The sequence below is a fragment of the Heterodontus francisci genome, chromosome 13 (genome assembly GCF_036365525.1).
Source record: "Heterodontus francisci isolate sHetFra1 chromosome 13, sHetFra1.hap1, whole genome shotgun sequence".
NCBI lineage: Eukaryota > Metazoa > Chordata > Chondrichthyes > Heterodontiformes > Heterodontidae > Heterodontus > Heterodontus francisci.
In genome coordinates, this window is record NC_090383.1 from 88,816,318 (window position 1) to 88,832,012 (window position 15,695).

The following is a 15,695-nucleotide window of genomic DNA, read 5'->3' on the forward strand; positions in this document are numbered from 1 at the left end:
TTCACTTTAATTATGCGACGTGGTATATCTAGAATGATGAGCATTGTGATCGATATATACCCTATCTGTACTGCCAGCCTTACCTGATTGTACCTTTGCTCCATGAGTTTTCAAATCAGCCGACTCAGGGATCTAAGTGAAACACTCTTCCACCTGCATGAAGGCACTTTTTGCCACTAACTGTAGAACTAGAGAGAGCAAGGTATGGATATAAATTCAATCTAATGCCTCTTCATTGGTTATTTGTGTATTCTTTTCTAGTCACAAATGGAAAAATTAAAGTAATAGTTAATTCAAGAAATATTGTTTTAGTTTGAATCCAAAACTACATTTCAGGAAATACTAAGAAAAGCATTGATTGGGGCAGGCAAATTGGAATTATTGTCTTTCGTAAGTGCGTATATCCTATTTTTCTTCCCATGTTTTTTGTTCACTTGTAGACTTATAATGGCAAAATTTAGATTTTAAGCTGCTCTTGCTCTCTCTAGTTCTACAGTTAGTGGCAAAAAGTCCCTTCATGCAGGTAGAAAAGTGTCTCACTTAGGTCGTATGAATTGACTGTGGCATAGCCAAATCGTGCTGGTATCCTGAATATAACATGGTAATTCTAGAAAATTGACTTATACCTCTGCAGTTGCTGGGTCAGACAATTGTTTAATATCTAAATGGAACACTTGTTTAAAATAATAACATTCTACTAGCAGTCCGAAGATTTGTGAGTGGAGGATTGTAAGACTTTTAATAGATCACAGAGTCTCAAAAGATGTGTGCAGATGATTTGTTTTGTGTAACTTGAACCAATTAGATAATTGAATTAGTATGTAATGCAGTTTTATATAAGAAATCGTATATTATAAAGGGAGAAGATTAATAACTAGAATTCAATTATAATTTTGTCACGGGTTATTAATGCATTAGCCATATAATACAATTTTAGTTATAGCACAGTATATAATTTTGAGAGATTACACCTGTAAAGAAATTTTAATTGTTATATCATGTTTCAGTTACATTGAATATAAAATATATTTAATTGGAAAAGTTATTTTGGAATAAATTATTAGATTACTTTAATTATTTTAAGGCAATTATAGTCTGGAATGTCTTAAAGATTTACAAAATCATTTCAGTGTCACACATTGTTAGCTTTCTGTCATTACATTCTTATTGCAAACATGCATAAATATTTGCAAGTGATTTAGTTTATTCAACCTCAAATAGGAAAGAAAAAGTAACTTGCATTTATATAGTCTTTCATGACTTGGCATATTCAAAAATGCTTTGCTTCCAATTACATACTTTTGAAGTGTAGTCACTGTAGTAATGTAGAGAAACATAGCAGCCACTTTTCACAAAGCAAAGCCCTAAATGCAGCAATGACATAAATGTTCAGATAATTTGTATTACAACTAGTATTTAAATAGCATCTTTAATGTAATACAATGTCCAAGAGGCATTATAAAACAAGATATGACACCGAGCCACAAAATGAAATATTAGGGCAGATGACCAGGAGCTTGGCCAAAGCGGTAGGTTTTAAGGAGCATCTTAAAGGAGGAAAGAGGCGTAGGGAGGCAGAGAGGTTTAGGAAGGGAATTCCCGAGCTTAGGGCCCAGATAGCTGACGGCACGGCCACCAATGGTGGAGCGATTTAAAGTTGGGGATGCTCGAGGCCAGAATTAGAGGAGTACAAATATCTTGGAGGAGATTACAGAAATAGGGAGGGCCGAGGCCACAGAGGGATTTGGAAATGAAAATTTTAAAACCGAGGATTTGCTTAACCGGGAAAGGAATGGAGTCAGTGACTAGGGAATGAAGTTCGTGGCGGGGACCAAACAATGGCTTCAGTTATCCCAATATTTTAATTGTAGGAAATTTCTGTTCATCTAGTACTGGATGCCAGACAAACAATCTGACAATTTAGAGATATTGGTGGGTCGAGTGTGATGATGTGGTAGAGCTGGTTGTTGTCAGCATACATATGGATACTGATGCGCTTTTGGATGATGTTGCCAATGGGCAGCATGTAGATGAGAAATAGTAAATCTGCTGTCATTACCTGGTTGGCCTATATGTGACTCCAGACCCACAGCAATGTGGTTGACTCTTAATTGTTAGCTGAAATGGCCTAGCAAGCCATTCAGTTGTTAAGGGCAATTAGGGATGGGCAACAAATGCTGGCCTTGCCAATGATTCCCACATCCCGTGAAAGAAATGAAAGAGGACGGGCCCAAGGATAGATCCTTGGGGGACACCAGAGGTAGTGGTGTGGGAGTGGGAAGAGAAGCCATTGCAGGTGATTCTCTGGCTGCGATTAGATAAATAACATTGGAATCAGGCGAGTGCAGTCTCACCCAGCTGGACAGTGTTGGAGAGGAGTTGTAGGAGGCTGGCGTGATCAACTATGTCAAAGACTGCAGACAGGTCAAGAAGGATGAGGAGGGATAGTTTACTTTTGTCACAGTCACATAGGATGCTATTTGTGACTTTGTTGAAAGCTATTTTGGTACTGTGGCAGAAGTGGAAACCTGATTTTAATACAAGTTCCTATTTGTTTTAGTGATGTTGCTTGGGAGATTAGTTAGGAGTAGTTGGCCAGAACACTGGGAGAACGCACATCACCAGCTCTTAGAAAAATATTTGAGATATCTTGCAACCGTCAAAGAGGGCAAATGTGGCTTTAGTTTAAGTCTAATCCAAAAGGCAGTTATCTATCAGATGCATCTATAAGCAGATCTAATTTTAAATGCCCCAAAATATGTGTATTAATATCAAAGTGCAATGTTTAATTTACCCTGTGGTTGAATAGAGCAGTGGTTCTCAAGCTTTTTCAACTGGCTTAGCAATCATGGCACCCCTCCTAAATCTTAATATTATATAATCCCCATAATCAGTGTTGCCTCTAAGCTGCGCATATGCGTGGCCAAGTGGCAATCGTGAAGGTATCGCAGAGGCTGTTCACAAGCCTGTCCTCTGGACAGCTGTGCAAAATGATTTAAAGGTCCTACGCCTTGAAATAAACAGACAGGGCACACCATTTTAGAGAAATCATTGCTCAATATATGACAACAGTGAGTTTCTGGAGTTTGCAAGCACTGTAAACAAGTTTTTACAACTATACTCAGTAACAGGCCTGGCCTAAGGGAATATGGCGTCCTGGCAAACTTGTATTTTGGTGCCTTTGAGTCTAAGTATGTAATACTTTTTTTTAAAAACTCCCCTCACTTGAACAGGCTGACTTTACCTGGTGCCTACCATTAGCCATGGTAACGGTGGGTGTAATTCACGATCCTTGTGCTGCTCAGTGCATGATCCCCTCCTAGGTGAGACAGCCCACTCTGCGCTGAGCCTGGGGCAGCCGCACTCCACTCCCACCTATTGGCTCGCACCAAGCCTGCCTCCAGATCCACTCTTTCACTTCGTGTTGACCATGGTGCCCATCTGACCATGACGTCTGGGCGGTCACCTACATTGCCCGCCTGCAAGGCCAGCCCTGCTCAGTAAGCACTTCCAAGTTATTTCATGAACCCCCTGGAATGTCCATGGACCTCAGTTTGAGAACCACTGGAATAGAGGAGCAATTGGCCCATTAGTTTAATGGAATGAAATTTGTTGGAGAAGGGTATCTTGCAGCAGGCCCAGTTTGTTAGATTTAGTTAACTCAAAAAATGTTTCATGCTTTGAGTGCGAGCGAATAACAGTCCGGTGAGGGCAGGAGGTCATCTGGGACCTTTGTGAACATCAGTATCAACAGTCGGAGAATCAGGTGCAAAAGAGAAATAAAGACAGAGAAAGAAAGATTGGCTTGAAAGATAGTGACAATGAAAATGCAAAAAAAAAATCAATTTGAAATTTTTCAAATCTGCACCAATTAAATACCTGAAATAACAACTGTTCATTTTCTTGGCCAGAGAGGTCAATTGGCAGTTATTAACAATTATTATGTCGTTTAAAAAGTACTTCATGCTGTTAATTACTAGATTTAACTTGCTGTGGTGCATTAAATGAGCAATTGATAGGCAATGAATCAGTTTCATGGGATGTTAAAGGTGAGATGCTATTCTTGTGAAGCTAAAGGCGGAGTAGCACAACTTGTGATTTGCAATTCACGGGTTATCTCTTCCATTTCACAATTTGCTGGCGAGTTGGCTCATTAATAACTGTATGCATCATTCACATGCTGTTTTTTTTTTCCCCAGCAAAATTCTGTCAACTCATTTGTTTCTGTGGAGAAATTTTAGCATAACTAAGATTTGCAACTAGGTATATTTTGCTTTTCTTTCTCCAGAGGTATTTACTTATTGGTTCCACTGATGCTCTCTGGTAAGCCATCCAAGCAGCCTTGCATATATGTGGTGGCTGACACTATCTGTTGATGTTCAATTTAACCATAGAAGATCCCATTCTTACCTGATACCCACAAACACACTTCCAGCAGGAATCACTGGATAGCAGTTAGAGCTCCCTTTCCAAACAAAGGGACAGTAAGACTGTGGTGCTCCCTTACATCACTCTTAATCAATTAACTCGGCACAGATGGGGATGAAGTCAAACATGTCAGCTTGCTGCTGACCTGTATGTTTCAGCTATTCATCAGAAAATTCTGCTGAACAACGGGGGGCAGTGTGACTAGCTTTTGTAGCCTTCTCACTCTTCACACAAAAAATACTTGGGTATATAGAGCAAGTAGTTTGGTGTTACACAACAAATCCCACAAATTTCCACACTTACTAGTGTGATGTAATTTCCGACTCAGGTACTGAATTTTGCATACAAGTCTGAAGTAGTGAAAATGCTGGTAAATTACTCGACAAGACAAATCACTTACTCTACACATATCCAAGTAAGCTGTTATTGCTTTCAATGTATTTAATATTTCACCTTTTGATGGCCTTATTCAAGTGTGCAACATGCAAATAATGAAAAGCAGTGGGAAACATTAATAAAAGGCATTTACGGAACAACAACTTGTATTTAGTGCCTTTAACTTAGTAAAATGCCCCAAGGTCCTTCACAGGAGTGATAGCCCACAAAATGTGACACATATGGAGGTATTAAGGCAGATGACCAAAAGCATGGTTGAAGAAATTGGTTTTAAGGAGAGTCTTAAAGGAGGTGGAGAGATTCCGGGAAGGAATTCCAGAGCTTAGGGCCTTTTCAGCTGAAGGCACAGCCACCACTGGCTGAGCAATTAAAATTGGGGATGCTTAAGGGACCAGAATTGGAAGAACGCAGATGTCTTGGAGTTTTTGCTGCTGCATCTGGTTATAATTTATACCCAGTCAGTGTTATGGAACAAGCACTAAGTCTGAAAACCTCTAAATGAACCGACACCTAGTATATTAGCGTTAAATGTTGTGAGAATGCCTTCAATGTTGCTGCAGTTTGTGCTTTGACAATATTAGGTGAAATAATGGATGTATATTGTAGCAGATCAATGCTCAGTAACTTCTAGGGAGCCACAGAATTTTTCTGAACTAAACATAAATGATCAACTTTGATTCTGTTCCTGCTGATTGTCATAATTTCTCTCAAGTAATTGATGCAGAGTCCATTAAAGAGAAGAGGCCTACGCAAAGTATAATTCCTCTTTGGTTGTGTGCTATTTACATTTACTGTAAAAACTCATACATTTTGTGGAGAATGCATGATTTGAAGGTAGCTTAGAGTTAAGTTTTACACACATTGGATCAGATCAACATAAAACTTGAAAAGTAGTAGGAAAGTTTTTCATCGAGTATACAAGCATGTTTGTGAAAAGTGTTGAAATCTTTCTTCATGTATGCTTTACATTAATAATCAAGTAACCCTGGAACAAGAGTTGGTAAAAGAATAAGAACAATAAAATGGAGTGACATTGGCATACTATTTAAGGCCCTGCTGGATAAAAAGGAAATTGACAGTGCATTTAATATTAAGATACAGAAGTAGGTTAATACTCTTTAGCACCTGCATTTGTAATTATAGAACTAAATTAAACAACCAGCATGGATTTGACAGAAGATCTCACCTGATAAACTCCTTTGACTTAATTTAGGGTATTACAACTAAAGTAGATAGTGTCACTTCTCGTTTATTTAGACTTTCAGAAAAGTTCTGTGAAGTTCCATCTGAAGGATTTCTCATTAAGCAAAAGGTACATGAATCCAAGATATTATGTTGAGCTGGGAAAGGAACTGGTTAAAAAAAAATAGAAAAAACACTACTCATGAAGGTGTAATGTTTGAGCAGGAGTGATGTTTGAAGAAATCCTGCTTGGGGGCTCCCTATTATTTCTATTTTTTTTAAACTGCTAATTTGGCTCAGTAGGAGCACTCTTGCCTGAGAGTCAGAAGGTTTTGAGCTCAAACCCTAATGCAGAAGCAACTAATCTCAGCTGACATTTTAATTTCATCTTTCTCAGTAATATTGGTCAAGCGATGAATGTAGGCCAGGGCACTGGCAGAACCCCTGCTATTCTTAGAATAGGTGTCATGGGATCTTTTATGTCAACTTGAGCAGACAGACAGAAAAGCTAATCTAAAACTGCATAGTATATAAAGTTTCACTTTCCAAATCTACTTTTCTCCCTAGCAACTATTGTTCGCTACAGTGAAGATCAAATTTGAAAGCTATATGTGGAGTCTAGTTCTATTGGGTGCGTCGTTTGAGAATTGGGCAGATGAAATTTTGATGTCACTGGAAACTAAATGGGGAAAAAAATATCCATTGTCCTATCTGTGATCTAAATGTTTTTGAATTATACAGCTTTTATTTTTCAGATAATTTAAATATAATTGGTTACATTTCAACTAGAGGTAGTAACAGTTTTAGCTCATCAATTTAGGCTAAAGTACCTTTGTTTAAGGCTCAATTGCATGGATAAGCAGCAGTACAAAGATTAACAATGTGAATATATTAACCTGACGCTTATAGCATGTGCTTCTGAGGATTCAGCTTAACTCAGGGTTTTTGTTGATTTATGTCTTGCATTTGACACACAAGAATATTTTGCATGTGAACTTAACATTTTGTGAAAATAAGTATGTGTTTGAGGAATGGACAGAAAATTCTTTTAAAACAAGTTGTTTCACTTAAAGAATAGAGTCAAATATTTAGGTTACTGGCAGCCAATACATGTACATTAGATGTCTCCTCTTTAATCTACAGGTACAACAAAATTCCCAGAGGCAGTGAAAAGACCATTGAATATCAAAGCTCCTTTGAGGAAGCCTCTGTCAAGTGTTATCAAGTATCTCGGTGGGTGCTAAAAAATTTGATAATTTGTTTGTTGTTTAATTTGACTTCTATTTTAGAAGCTCAAATAAAAATATTGAGAAATGGTCTATGATTAAATATATTTAAATTGAAAGTCTATATACCATCAAAAGATGATATCTAAATGAGGTTATTTAAATAAAAAACCTGACAGATGGTTTTCACAAATAAGGTATGTAATTGTGAAAATAGTGGGGTGCAAGACAATTTTAGGTGTTTCAACGTTTCTATTAACAATTTTTCATCAAGTTTAGGGATACCACTGCTGTGGAATGGGAAAATTTTCCACTTGTTTTGAAATGCCATTAGCCCCCCCACCCCCCCCCCCCCCCCCCCAAAAAAATAGAAATTTTGAACGTATCATTGATATATTATTAATATATTTGTGGAGTGATTTTAATTAAATATAGTTTTGATAAAATATCATAATTTACAGGATATTGACCTTAGGATGAACTGGAGTTGTAGCAAATGTGTCAGGAACTCCCACAGCAGAAACTTTAGAAATAAGGAGATAAACTGTGCCTGCTGTGTTCTGGAATATCATCAATTGATCTTTGGATATTCCTGCTCAAGCCAAGTAAATTGAGAACTTTGTCTTCTGTTTGTTTTTATGCTAATCTTTATTCAGTCAGAGATTTCAGTATACACCTGTGTTCAAAAAATTATTCCCTTTGAGAGGGTACAGAAGCAAGCAATAAATATGTTTCCAGGTATCATTTATTTGAGAGAAATGAAGAAAGTTAAGCTTGCTTTCTTCAGGTAGGATATTTCAAGGTGGCTGAATTGAAGTTTTAAAGTTATGAAGGAAGGAATTCACAAAGCATCATGTCTGCTACTGCAATGAATTCAGATACAAGGAGGCATATGTCAAAAAATGTTAAGTAAGAGGGTAATATTGGTGAGAACCTTATTAAAGAAGTATTTTTCTTAGGGAATAGGTAAAGCCACTGAAGCACAATATAAATGGGTTCAAGAGGCAGTCAACAGCTATAACTTACACTTACAATAGCACTTTAGCATAATAATAAAACTTCATAAAGCATTTCAAAGAGGTAAGCAGCGATGGGCGATGAGTTAGATCTGGTATCAGAGGACATGATCAGAGGGAGCTATCCAGAAGGCTTTCGAAGGAGGGGAGAGAACTAGCAAGGTGAAGAGGTGTAAGGAGAGTGTTTGAATATGGGGCCTAGAAGAGCGAAGGTTCTGCAATAGAGTGGGGGGGGGGGGGGGAGGTGGGCATTGTAAAGGAAGCCAAATTCTGAAGAGCAGAGGGGCATACAGAAGCATAGGGCTGAAGGAGGTTGCAGAGTGGGGAGTGACGAGGCATTTATAGATGGAAACATCAAAGGGAAGAAAGACTGAAGATTGGTTGATAATTGGAAAGAATGGATAGATTGATAATGCACATAAATACAATAGCCTTGACGTGTAGAGTGACAGAATCTGAGAAAAGGGAGCTTTAGTGATATCAATGAGCATTGAGCTGAGGAATTATATAGACATTACAATACAGAAACAGGTTGTCCTAACCAGCCCATGTTGTTTCTCCTCTATATGTGCAATAATCCCTATTCCATGTGCGTATTTAGTTTCCATAACCCTTTATTCCTCTTTCCTTTAACTTGTTTACTTAACCTGTTATTAAATGTGGCATGGTCTCTGCCTCAATCACCAATTCTGATAGTGCATCGCATCTTTCTGTAAAACAGTTTCTTCTGCTCTCTTGTAATTCCCTTCCATTTAATCTTAATCTATGTCCCCTTGTTGTACACCACTTAACCACTGGAAACAATCTGATTCTATCTACACTGTCCTATCCCTTTAATTTGAAACAGTTCTATTAAATCACCCCTTAATCTTATCTATTCTAATGAAAACAGTACCAATTTATCAAGTATTTCTTCATATTTACATTTCCTCATACCAGGCATATCCAGTCTCCACTGTGTTCTTTCTCTTGCTTTAACGTTCTCCTAATGCATGGAGCCCAAAAATACATACAGTACTCCAACTGTGGTTTTACTAAGGTTTTAATAAGATTCAGCATTAGATCTGGAATTCCCTCAATTTGTAAATCTATCTGCTCTTCCACATCACCCAGCTTTGCCCAGTTCAAAGTATAACTTTACTTTTAATTACCAAAATGCACCTTGTCACATTTACTGCAATTGATTTCACTCTGCTGCTTTTTCGTCTATTTCACCAGCTTATCAAAATCCTTTTGTGACCCCAATTCAGAAAATGCTAGAAATACTCAGCCAGTCTGGCAGCATCTGTGGAGAGAGAAAAACAGAGTTTATGTTTCAGGTCATTTACCCTTCATCAGAACTGGAAAAAGAGAGAAATGTGATAGGTTTTGAGCAAAGGGACGGTGGGAAAAAGAACAAAAGGGAAGATCTGTGATAGAATGGGTTTAAATGACAAAAGAGTTAGTCCTGCAGGGCCAAAGGGAGTGGTAATGGGGCAAGAAAAGAAACAAAAGCTGTGCCTAGAGCAGGCATGCTGCCATGCAAAAGCAAATGCAAGAATAACCAAAACATGCAAAGAAAAGGAAACAATGGGGGTAGACATTATCATTTGGAATTGCTGAACTCAGTGTTTAGTCTGGAAGGCTGTAAAATGCCTAATCAAAAGATGAGGTGTTCCTCGAGCTTATGCTGAGCTTCATTCGAACACTGCATTGGGCCGAGGACAGGGAGATCAGCGTGAGAGTATGGTGGAGAATTAAAATGACAGGCAACCACTAGCTCGGTTTTGTGCTTGTGGACTGAACGGAGGTGTTCCGCAAAGCGGTCGCCTAACCTGTGATTGGTCGCCCCAGTCTAGGGCTGACTGCATTGTAAGCATTGAATATAGTATGCTAAATTGAGAGAGGTACATGTAAATCACTGTTTAACTTGGAAGGAGTGTTTGGAGCCTTGGATGCTGAGGAGAGAGGAGGTAAAAGGACAGGGGTTGCATCTCTTGTGCTTGCATGGAAAGGGGCAGTGTGTTGTGGCTGATTGAGGAATGGACCAGGTCCTTTGGAATGCTGAAAGGGGAGGGGAATTTGGGCAGAGAGTAATCCATTGAATACGAAGGCTAATGGGGTGGAAGGTAAGGACAAGGGGAACCCTATGAGGTTCTGTGAGGGAGCAGAAGTGTGGGAAATGGAACGGATGCGGTCAAGGGCCCTGTCAGCCATGTTGGGGGGTAATCCTTAGTTGAGGAAAAAGGAAAGTATATGAGAAGCGCTGATATGAAAGGTTGCATCATCAGAACAAATGCAATGGAGACAGAGAAACTGGGAGAATGGAATGGAATCCTAAGGAAGCAGGGTGTGAGGAAGTGTAGCCAAGGTAGCTGTGGGAGTCAGTGGGCTTATAGTGTATATTAGTTGATAGCCTATTTTCAGAAATGGTGACAGAGAAGTAAGGGAAGGGAAGAGTTGGAGATGGGCCATGAAAAAGTTAGAGAAGGGTGGAAATTGGAAGCAAAGTTGATGAAATTTTCCAGGTCAGGGCAAGGGCAGGAAGCAGCATCAATTTACTGGAAAAAGAGGTGAGGGAGGGGACCGAAGTAACACGGGAACAAGGAATGTTTCATATATCCCTCAAAAAGGCAGGCAGGACCCATGTGGATACCCATAGCAACACCTTTTAATTTGAGGAAGTGAGTGGAGTTAAAGGAGAAGTTGTTCAATGTGAGAACAAGTTCAGCCAGGAGGAGGAGGGTGTTGGTGGATGGAGACTGGTTGGGTCTCCGTTCAAGGAAGGAACGGAGGGTCCTAAGACTGTCCTGGTGGGAGATGGAGGTGTAGAGAGAGTGGACGTCCATGGTGAAGAGGAGATGGTTAAGGCCAGGAAATTGGTAACAGTTAAAAGTGATAGCGGGCATTGGAAGAGTTGCAGAAGATGTAGGTGGGAAGAGACTAGACAAGGGGGGAAAAAAGCGGTCGAGATAGGAAGAAATCAGTTTAGTGGGGCAGGAACAGGCTGAAACGATGGGTCTACCAGGGCAATCTTGTTTGTGGATCTTGAGAAGGAGGTCGAAGTGAGCTGTTCGGGCTTGGAATATGAGGTTGGAGGCCGGGGTGTGGGGTTGGGGTGGGGGGGGGAGATCTCCAGAGGAGATGAGGTCAGTGACAGTCCTGAAGACGATGTCTTGGTATTCGGTGGTGGGAACATGGTCCAGAAAGGAAGTGTCAGAGTGTTGGCGCTCAGCCTCGGCTGTCTCGTGGTCAATATGCCAGACAACAACAACACCACCCTTGTTGGCAACTTTGATGACGTGGAAGTTGGACCTAAGAGAACGGAGTGCAGCTAGTTCAGAGGGAGACAGGTTAGAGCGAGTGAGGGAAGCAGAGAAATTAAGACAGCCGATGTAATGCCGGCAGTTCTCAATGAAAAGATCTAGAGAGAGGGGTCCAGCTGGAGGGAGAATATTCGAGATGGGGAAAAGGATCTGCTGTGTGGGGAGAAGATTCCTGGCCAAAGAAGTGGGCATGGAGGCCAAAAGGTGACATGATGAGCTCAGTGTTGTGCCGAGCTTAAAATTCATTAAAGTGGGGGCACAGTGGGATGAAGCTGAGGCCTTTGCTAAGGACAGATCATTCAGAGTCAGAGAGGGGAAGGTCAGAGGATATCGTGAATACATGGCAAGAGGTAAAATTAGAAGTGTTGAGGTCAGAATGAAGTGAAAGGGAAGAAGGATCTGGAGGGGTGTTGGTAACCATAGGTTGTTGGAGCTTATGATCCTTCACATCTGAAAGGAAGATAAAAAGATTTTTGTTAAGGTGTCAGATGAGACGAAGGATAAAATGAAACTGGACCAGGATAGCTTTGAGCTCGAGTGAGTTGGTGCTACTAAAGAGAGAGTGTGCATGTGGCAGCGCATGGCAGAGTGTGTAGATTTCAGGAACAGCATGAACAGCAGTCCGACTGATTGTCTAGGAGATATCTGTAATCGTGGGTGGGTCCAAAACCTGATGGGTGGAATTTTAGTTGGAATACACGTGGAATAAGTTGGAGCCGAAGACAGTTGCTAACGAAGGGGATGTGGCTGTAAAAACTAGTTTTGGTAGTTTGGTAAGTTGGAGGAACAACACCTCATCTTTTGATTAGGCACTTTACAGCCTTCTGAACTCAAGATTGAGTTTAGCAATTTCAGACTGTAATCTCTGTCCCCATTTTGTTTTCTTTGCATGTTTTAGTTTTTCTCTTTTTGCTTTCTCACATCTTTTATTTCTTTTCTTAACTCATTACCGTTCCCTTTGCCCCTGCACAATTAACTCTTTTGTCATTTAATCCCACCTATCACAGACCCTCCCTTTTGTTCTTTTACCCACCCTCCCCTTGCTCAGAACCTATTACATTTCTAACTTTTCTCAATTCTGATGAAGGCTATCAACCAATATTCAATATAAGCCCGCAGACTCCCACAGCTACCTGGACTACACTTCCTCACATCCCGCTTTCTGCAAGGACTTGACTTCATTCTCCCAGTTTCTCTGTATCTGTCGCATCTGTTTGGAAGATGCAACCTTCCATCCTAGCGCTTCCAATATGTCTTCCTTTTTCCTCAACTGAGAATTCCCCCCCACCATGGTTGACAGGGCTCTTGACTGTGTCCGATCTATTTCACACACTTCTGCTCTCACCCCTTCCCCTCCCTCCCAGAACCATGATAAGAGTTCCCCTTGTCCTCACCTTCCTCCCGACCAGCCTCCAGGTTCAACGGATCATCCTCCGCCATTTCCACCACCTCCATTGTGATGCCACCACCAAACACATATTCCCTTCCTCCCGCCCTTTCAGCATTCTGAAGGGACTGTTCTCTCCGCAACACCTTGGTCCAGTGCTCAGTCACCTTCAACACCTCCCTCCGGCACCTTTCTATGCAAATGCAGGAGAAGCAACACCTGCCCTTTTGCCTCCTCCCTTCCCACTGTTCAGTACCCCAAACACTCCTTCCATGTGAAACAGCGATTTACCTGTACTTCTTTTAATTTAGTATACAGTATTTGGTGCTCGCAATGTGGTCTCCTTTACATTAGGAAGACTAAGCGCAGACTGGGCGACCACTTTGCGGAACACCTCTGTTCAGTTTGCAAGTGTGACCCCGGGCTGCCTGTCACTTATCATTTTAATTCCCCGTGTTGCTCGCCTTCTGATCTTCCTATCCTTGGCCTGCTACAGTGTTACGATGAAGCTCAACGCAAGTTTAAGGAACAGCACCTCGTGTTTCGACTGGGCACTTGACAGCCTTACAGGCTTAACATTGAGTTCGATACTTTTAGATCATAACCTCTGCCCCCTTTTCTTTTTGTTGGTCCACTCCCCAACCCCCACCATCCCCTTGTTTCTTTCTTAATCGTTTTACTTTGTGTTCTAACGGCTGCTACATAGCCATCTACACCTCAACCAGACACATTTTGTTTCTTTACTTGGCTTTGTACCATGAAACCTTTTGTTATTTAATGTTTCCTGCCCTGCACCCTATCACAGACCTTCCTTTTTGTTCTTCTTCCCCACCATTCCCCCCTTTCTCTTGCTCAAAACCGATTAACTTTTCTGGCCTTTGCCAGTTCTGGTGAAAGGTTATCAACCTGAAACGTCAACTCTGCTTTTCTCTCCATGGCTGCTGCCTGACCTGCTGAGTATTTCCAGAATTTTCTGTTTTTGTATCTGAAACATAGGGCAGTATTTTATGCTGTCCCCTGGCCGTCCCGCCCTACCTCCAATTGAGGCCCTTTAGGGGCAATTAATGCCCAATTAAGAGCCAATTCGCACCAGCGCTGGTATTAATCCAGTAGCAGATGGGCCTGCTGCCATGCGGGGAGCATGACATGCAAACCTGTGTGGGTTGCTTGTGGCCTCCCAGGTCAGTTCCCTCATTCAAAGGCACTGAGTGCCTAATTATCCGCTGACAGCCACCCCCCTGCCCTTGCTGGCGACCCCCTACAATCCTCTCCCCCACGACCCCCACCCCGCGATACTCCTCCCACCATTACTTACCTCTGGCCTGGTTCACTCTGCAGTCCTGTGCTTCTGGTGGGTGTCCTTCCTCTGATTGGCTGGCAGCTCCCGGCTTCCTGTTCCCGGGAAAGGCCCGTCGGTGGCCTCTCAAGTGTCAGATTGACAGCGGGCTTTCTCCAAAGGAGGAAACGTGGGTCTCTCGCTGGCTCTCCAGCCGGCAGCTGAAATTGCCATTACCTCCATAAAATTCCCCCCATAAACTCTTTCTCTCTCCACAGACCTGCTGAGTATTTCTAGCATTTTGTGTTTTTATTTCAAATTTCCAGCATCTGCCATATTTTACTCTTGTATTAGTGTCCTTTTGTGACTTCATTCTTTCATTAGTTATTTAGTATTCTTTCAGCCTTTACTGTTAGTTCTTAGGGCTAAAGGGATACGGGGAGAAAGCAGGAACAGGGTGCTGAAGTTTGGATGATCAGCCATGAATGGCAGTGCAGGCTCAAAGGACCGAATAGCCTACTCCTGCTGCTATTTTTCTTTGTTTCTATGTTTCCTATTTTCGTATCATTTGGACGCCACAGCCTTTAGCCCTATATTCAAGTCATTGATGTATATATTTAGCAGAAGCAGTTGATAACAGAACACTGTGGGAATCACTAGCTATTTCCAATCCACCACTAGCTATTGCCAAGCATTCTTTTATTTATTTTTATTTTTTTTATTTAGAGATACAGCACTGAAACAGGCCCTTCGGCCCACTGAGTCTGTGCCGACCATCAACCACCCATTTATACTAATCCTACATTAATCCCATTACCCTCTCACATCCCCACCTTCCCCCTACCACCTACCTACACTAGGGGCAATTTTATAATGGCCAATTTACCTATCAACCTGCAAGTCTTTGGCTGTGGGAGGAAACCGGAGCACCCGGCGAAAACCCACCCAGTCACAGGGAGAACTTGCAAACTCCGCACAGGCAGTACCCAGAATCGAACCCGGGTCACTGGAGCTGTGAGACTGCGGTGCTAACCACTGCGCCACTGTGCCGCCCATTCAATGAAATTGTCTTTAGGTCCTGCTCTTTGCTTCACCCATTCTAACTAGTTTTGAATCCAATGTGCTACCATTTCCCTTATTCCATATCCTTAATCTTTTCCAGCAGTCTTTTGTGTGACATTGAATCAATAATCGGATGATATTTTGTTTTGGTATTGGTTTCATGAGGAATGGTGCCCTGGATACTGCCATGGGTTCTTTTACTTCAACTCAGCAGTTAAATAGATGGGCGTTGACTTAACACATAAACCAAAAGACGGCACTTCGAACAGTGTAATCCGCATTCACTGTGGTGCTAAAATATTGGCTACAACTACAACAACTTGTATTTACATAGTGTCTTTAACATAACAAAATGTCACAAGATGCTTCACAGGAGCACTATAAAGCATAATGTGACACCAAGATATACAAGCAATA

General features: G+C 41.3%; 1 protein-coding gene across 14 annotated transcripts in view; it reads left to right on the forward strand.

The window, feature by feature from the left end:
* The window catches only part of mta3 (metastasis associated 1 family, member 3), a 366,201-nt gene that overhangs the window by 248,112 nt on the left and 102,394 nt on the right, over positions 1 to 15,695 (forward strand). For all 14 annotated transcript variants that reach the window (XM_068045144.1, XM_068045146.1, XM_068045152.1 and 11 more), the window contains exon 15: positions 7,150 to 7,239. In XM_068045144.1, coding sequence (XP_067901245.1) covers positions 7,150 to 7,239 — 90 coding nt within the window. The remainder of the gene's footprint in view (positions 1 to 7,149; positions 7,240 to 15,695) is intronic.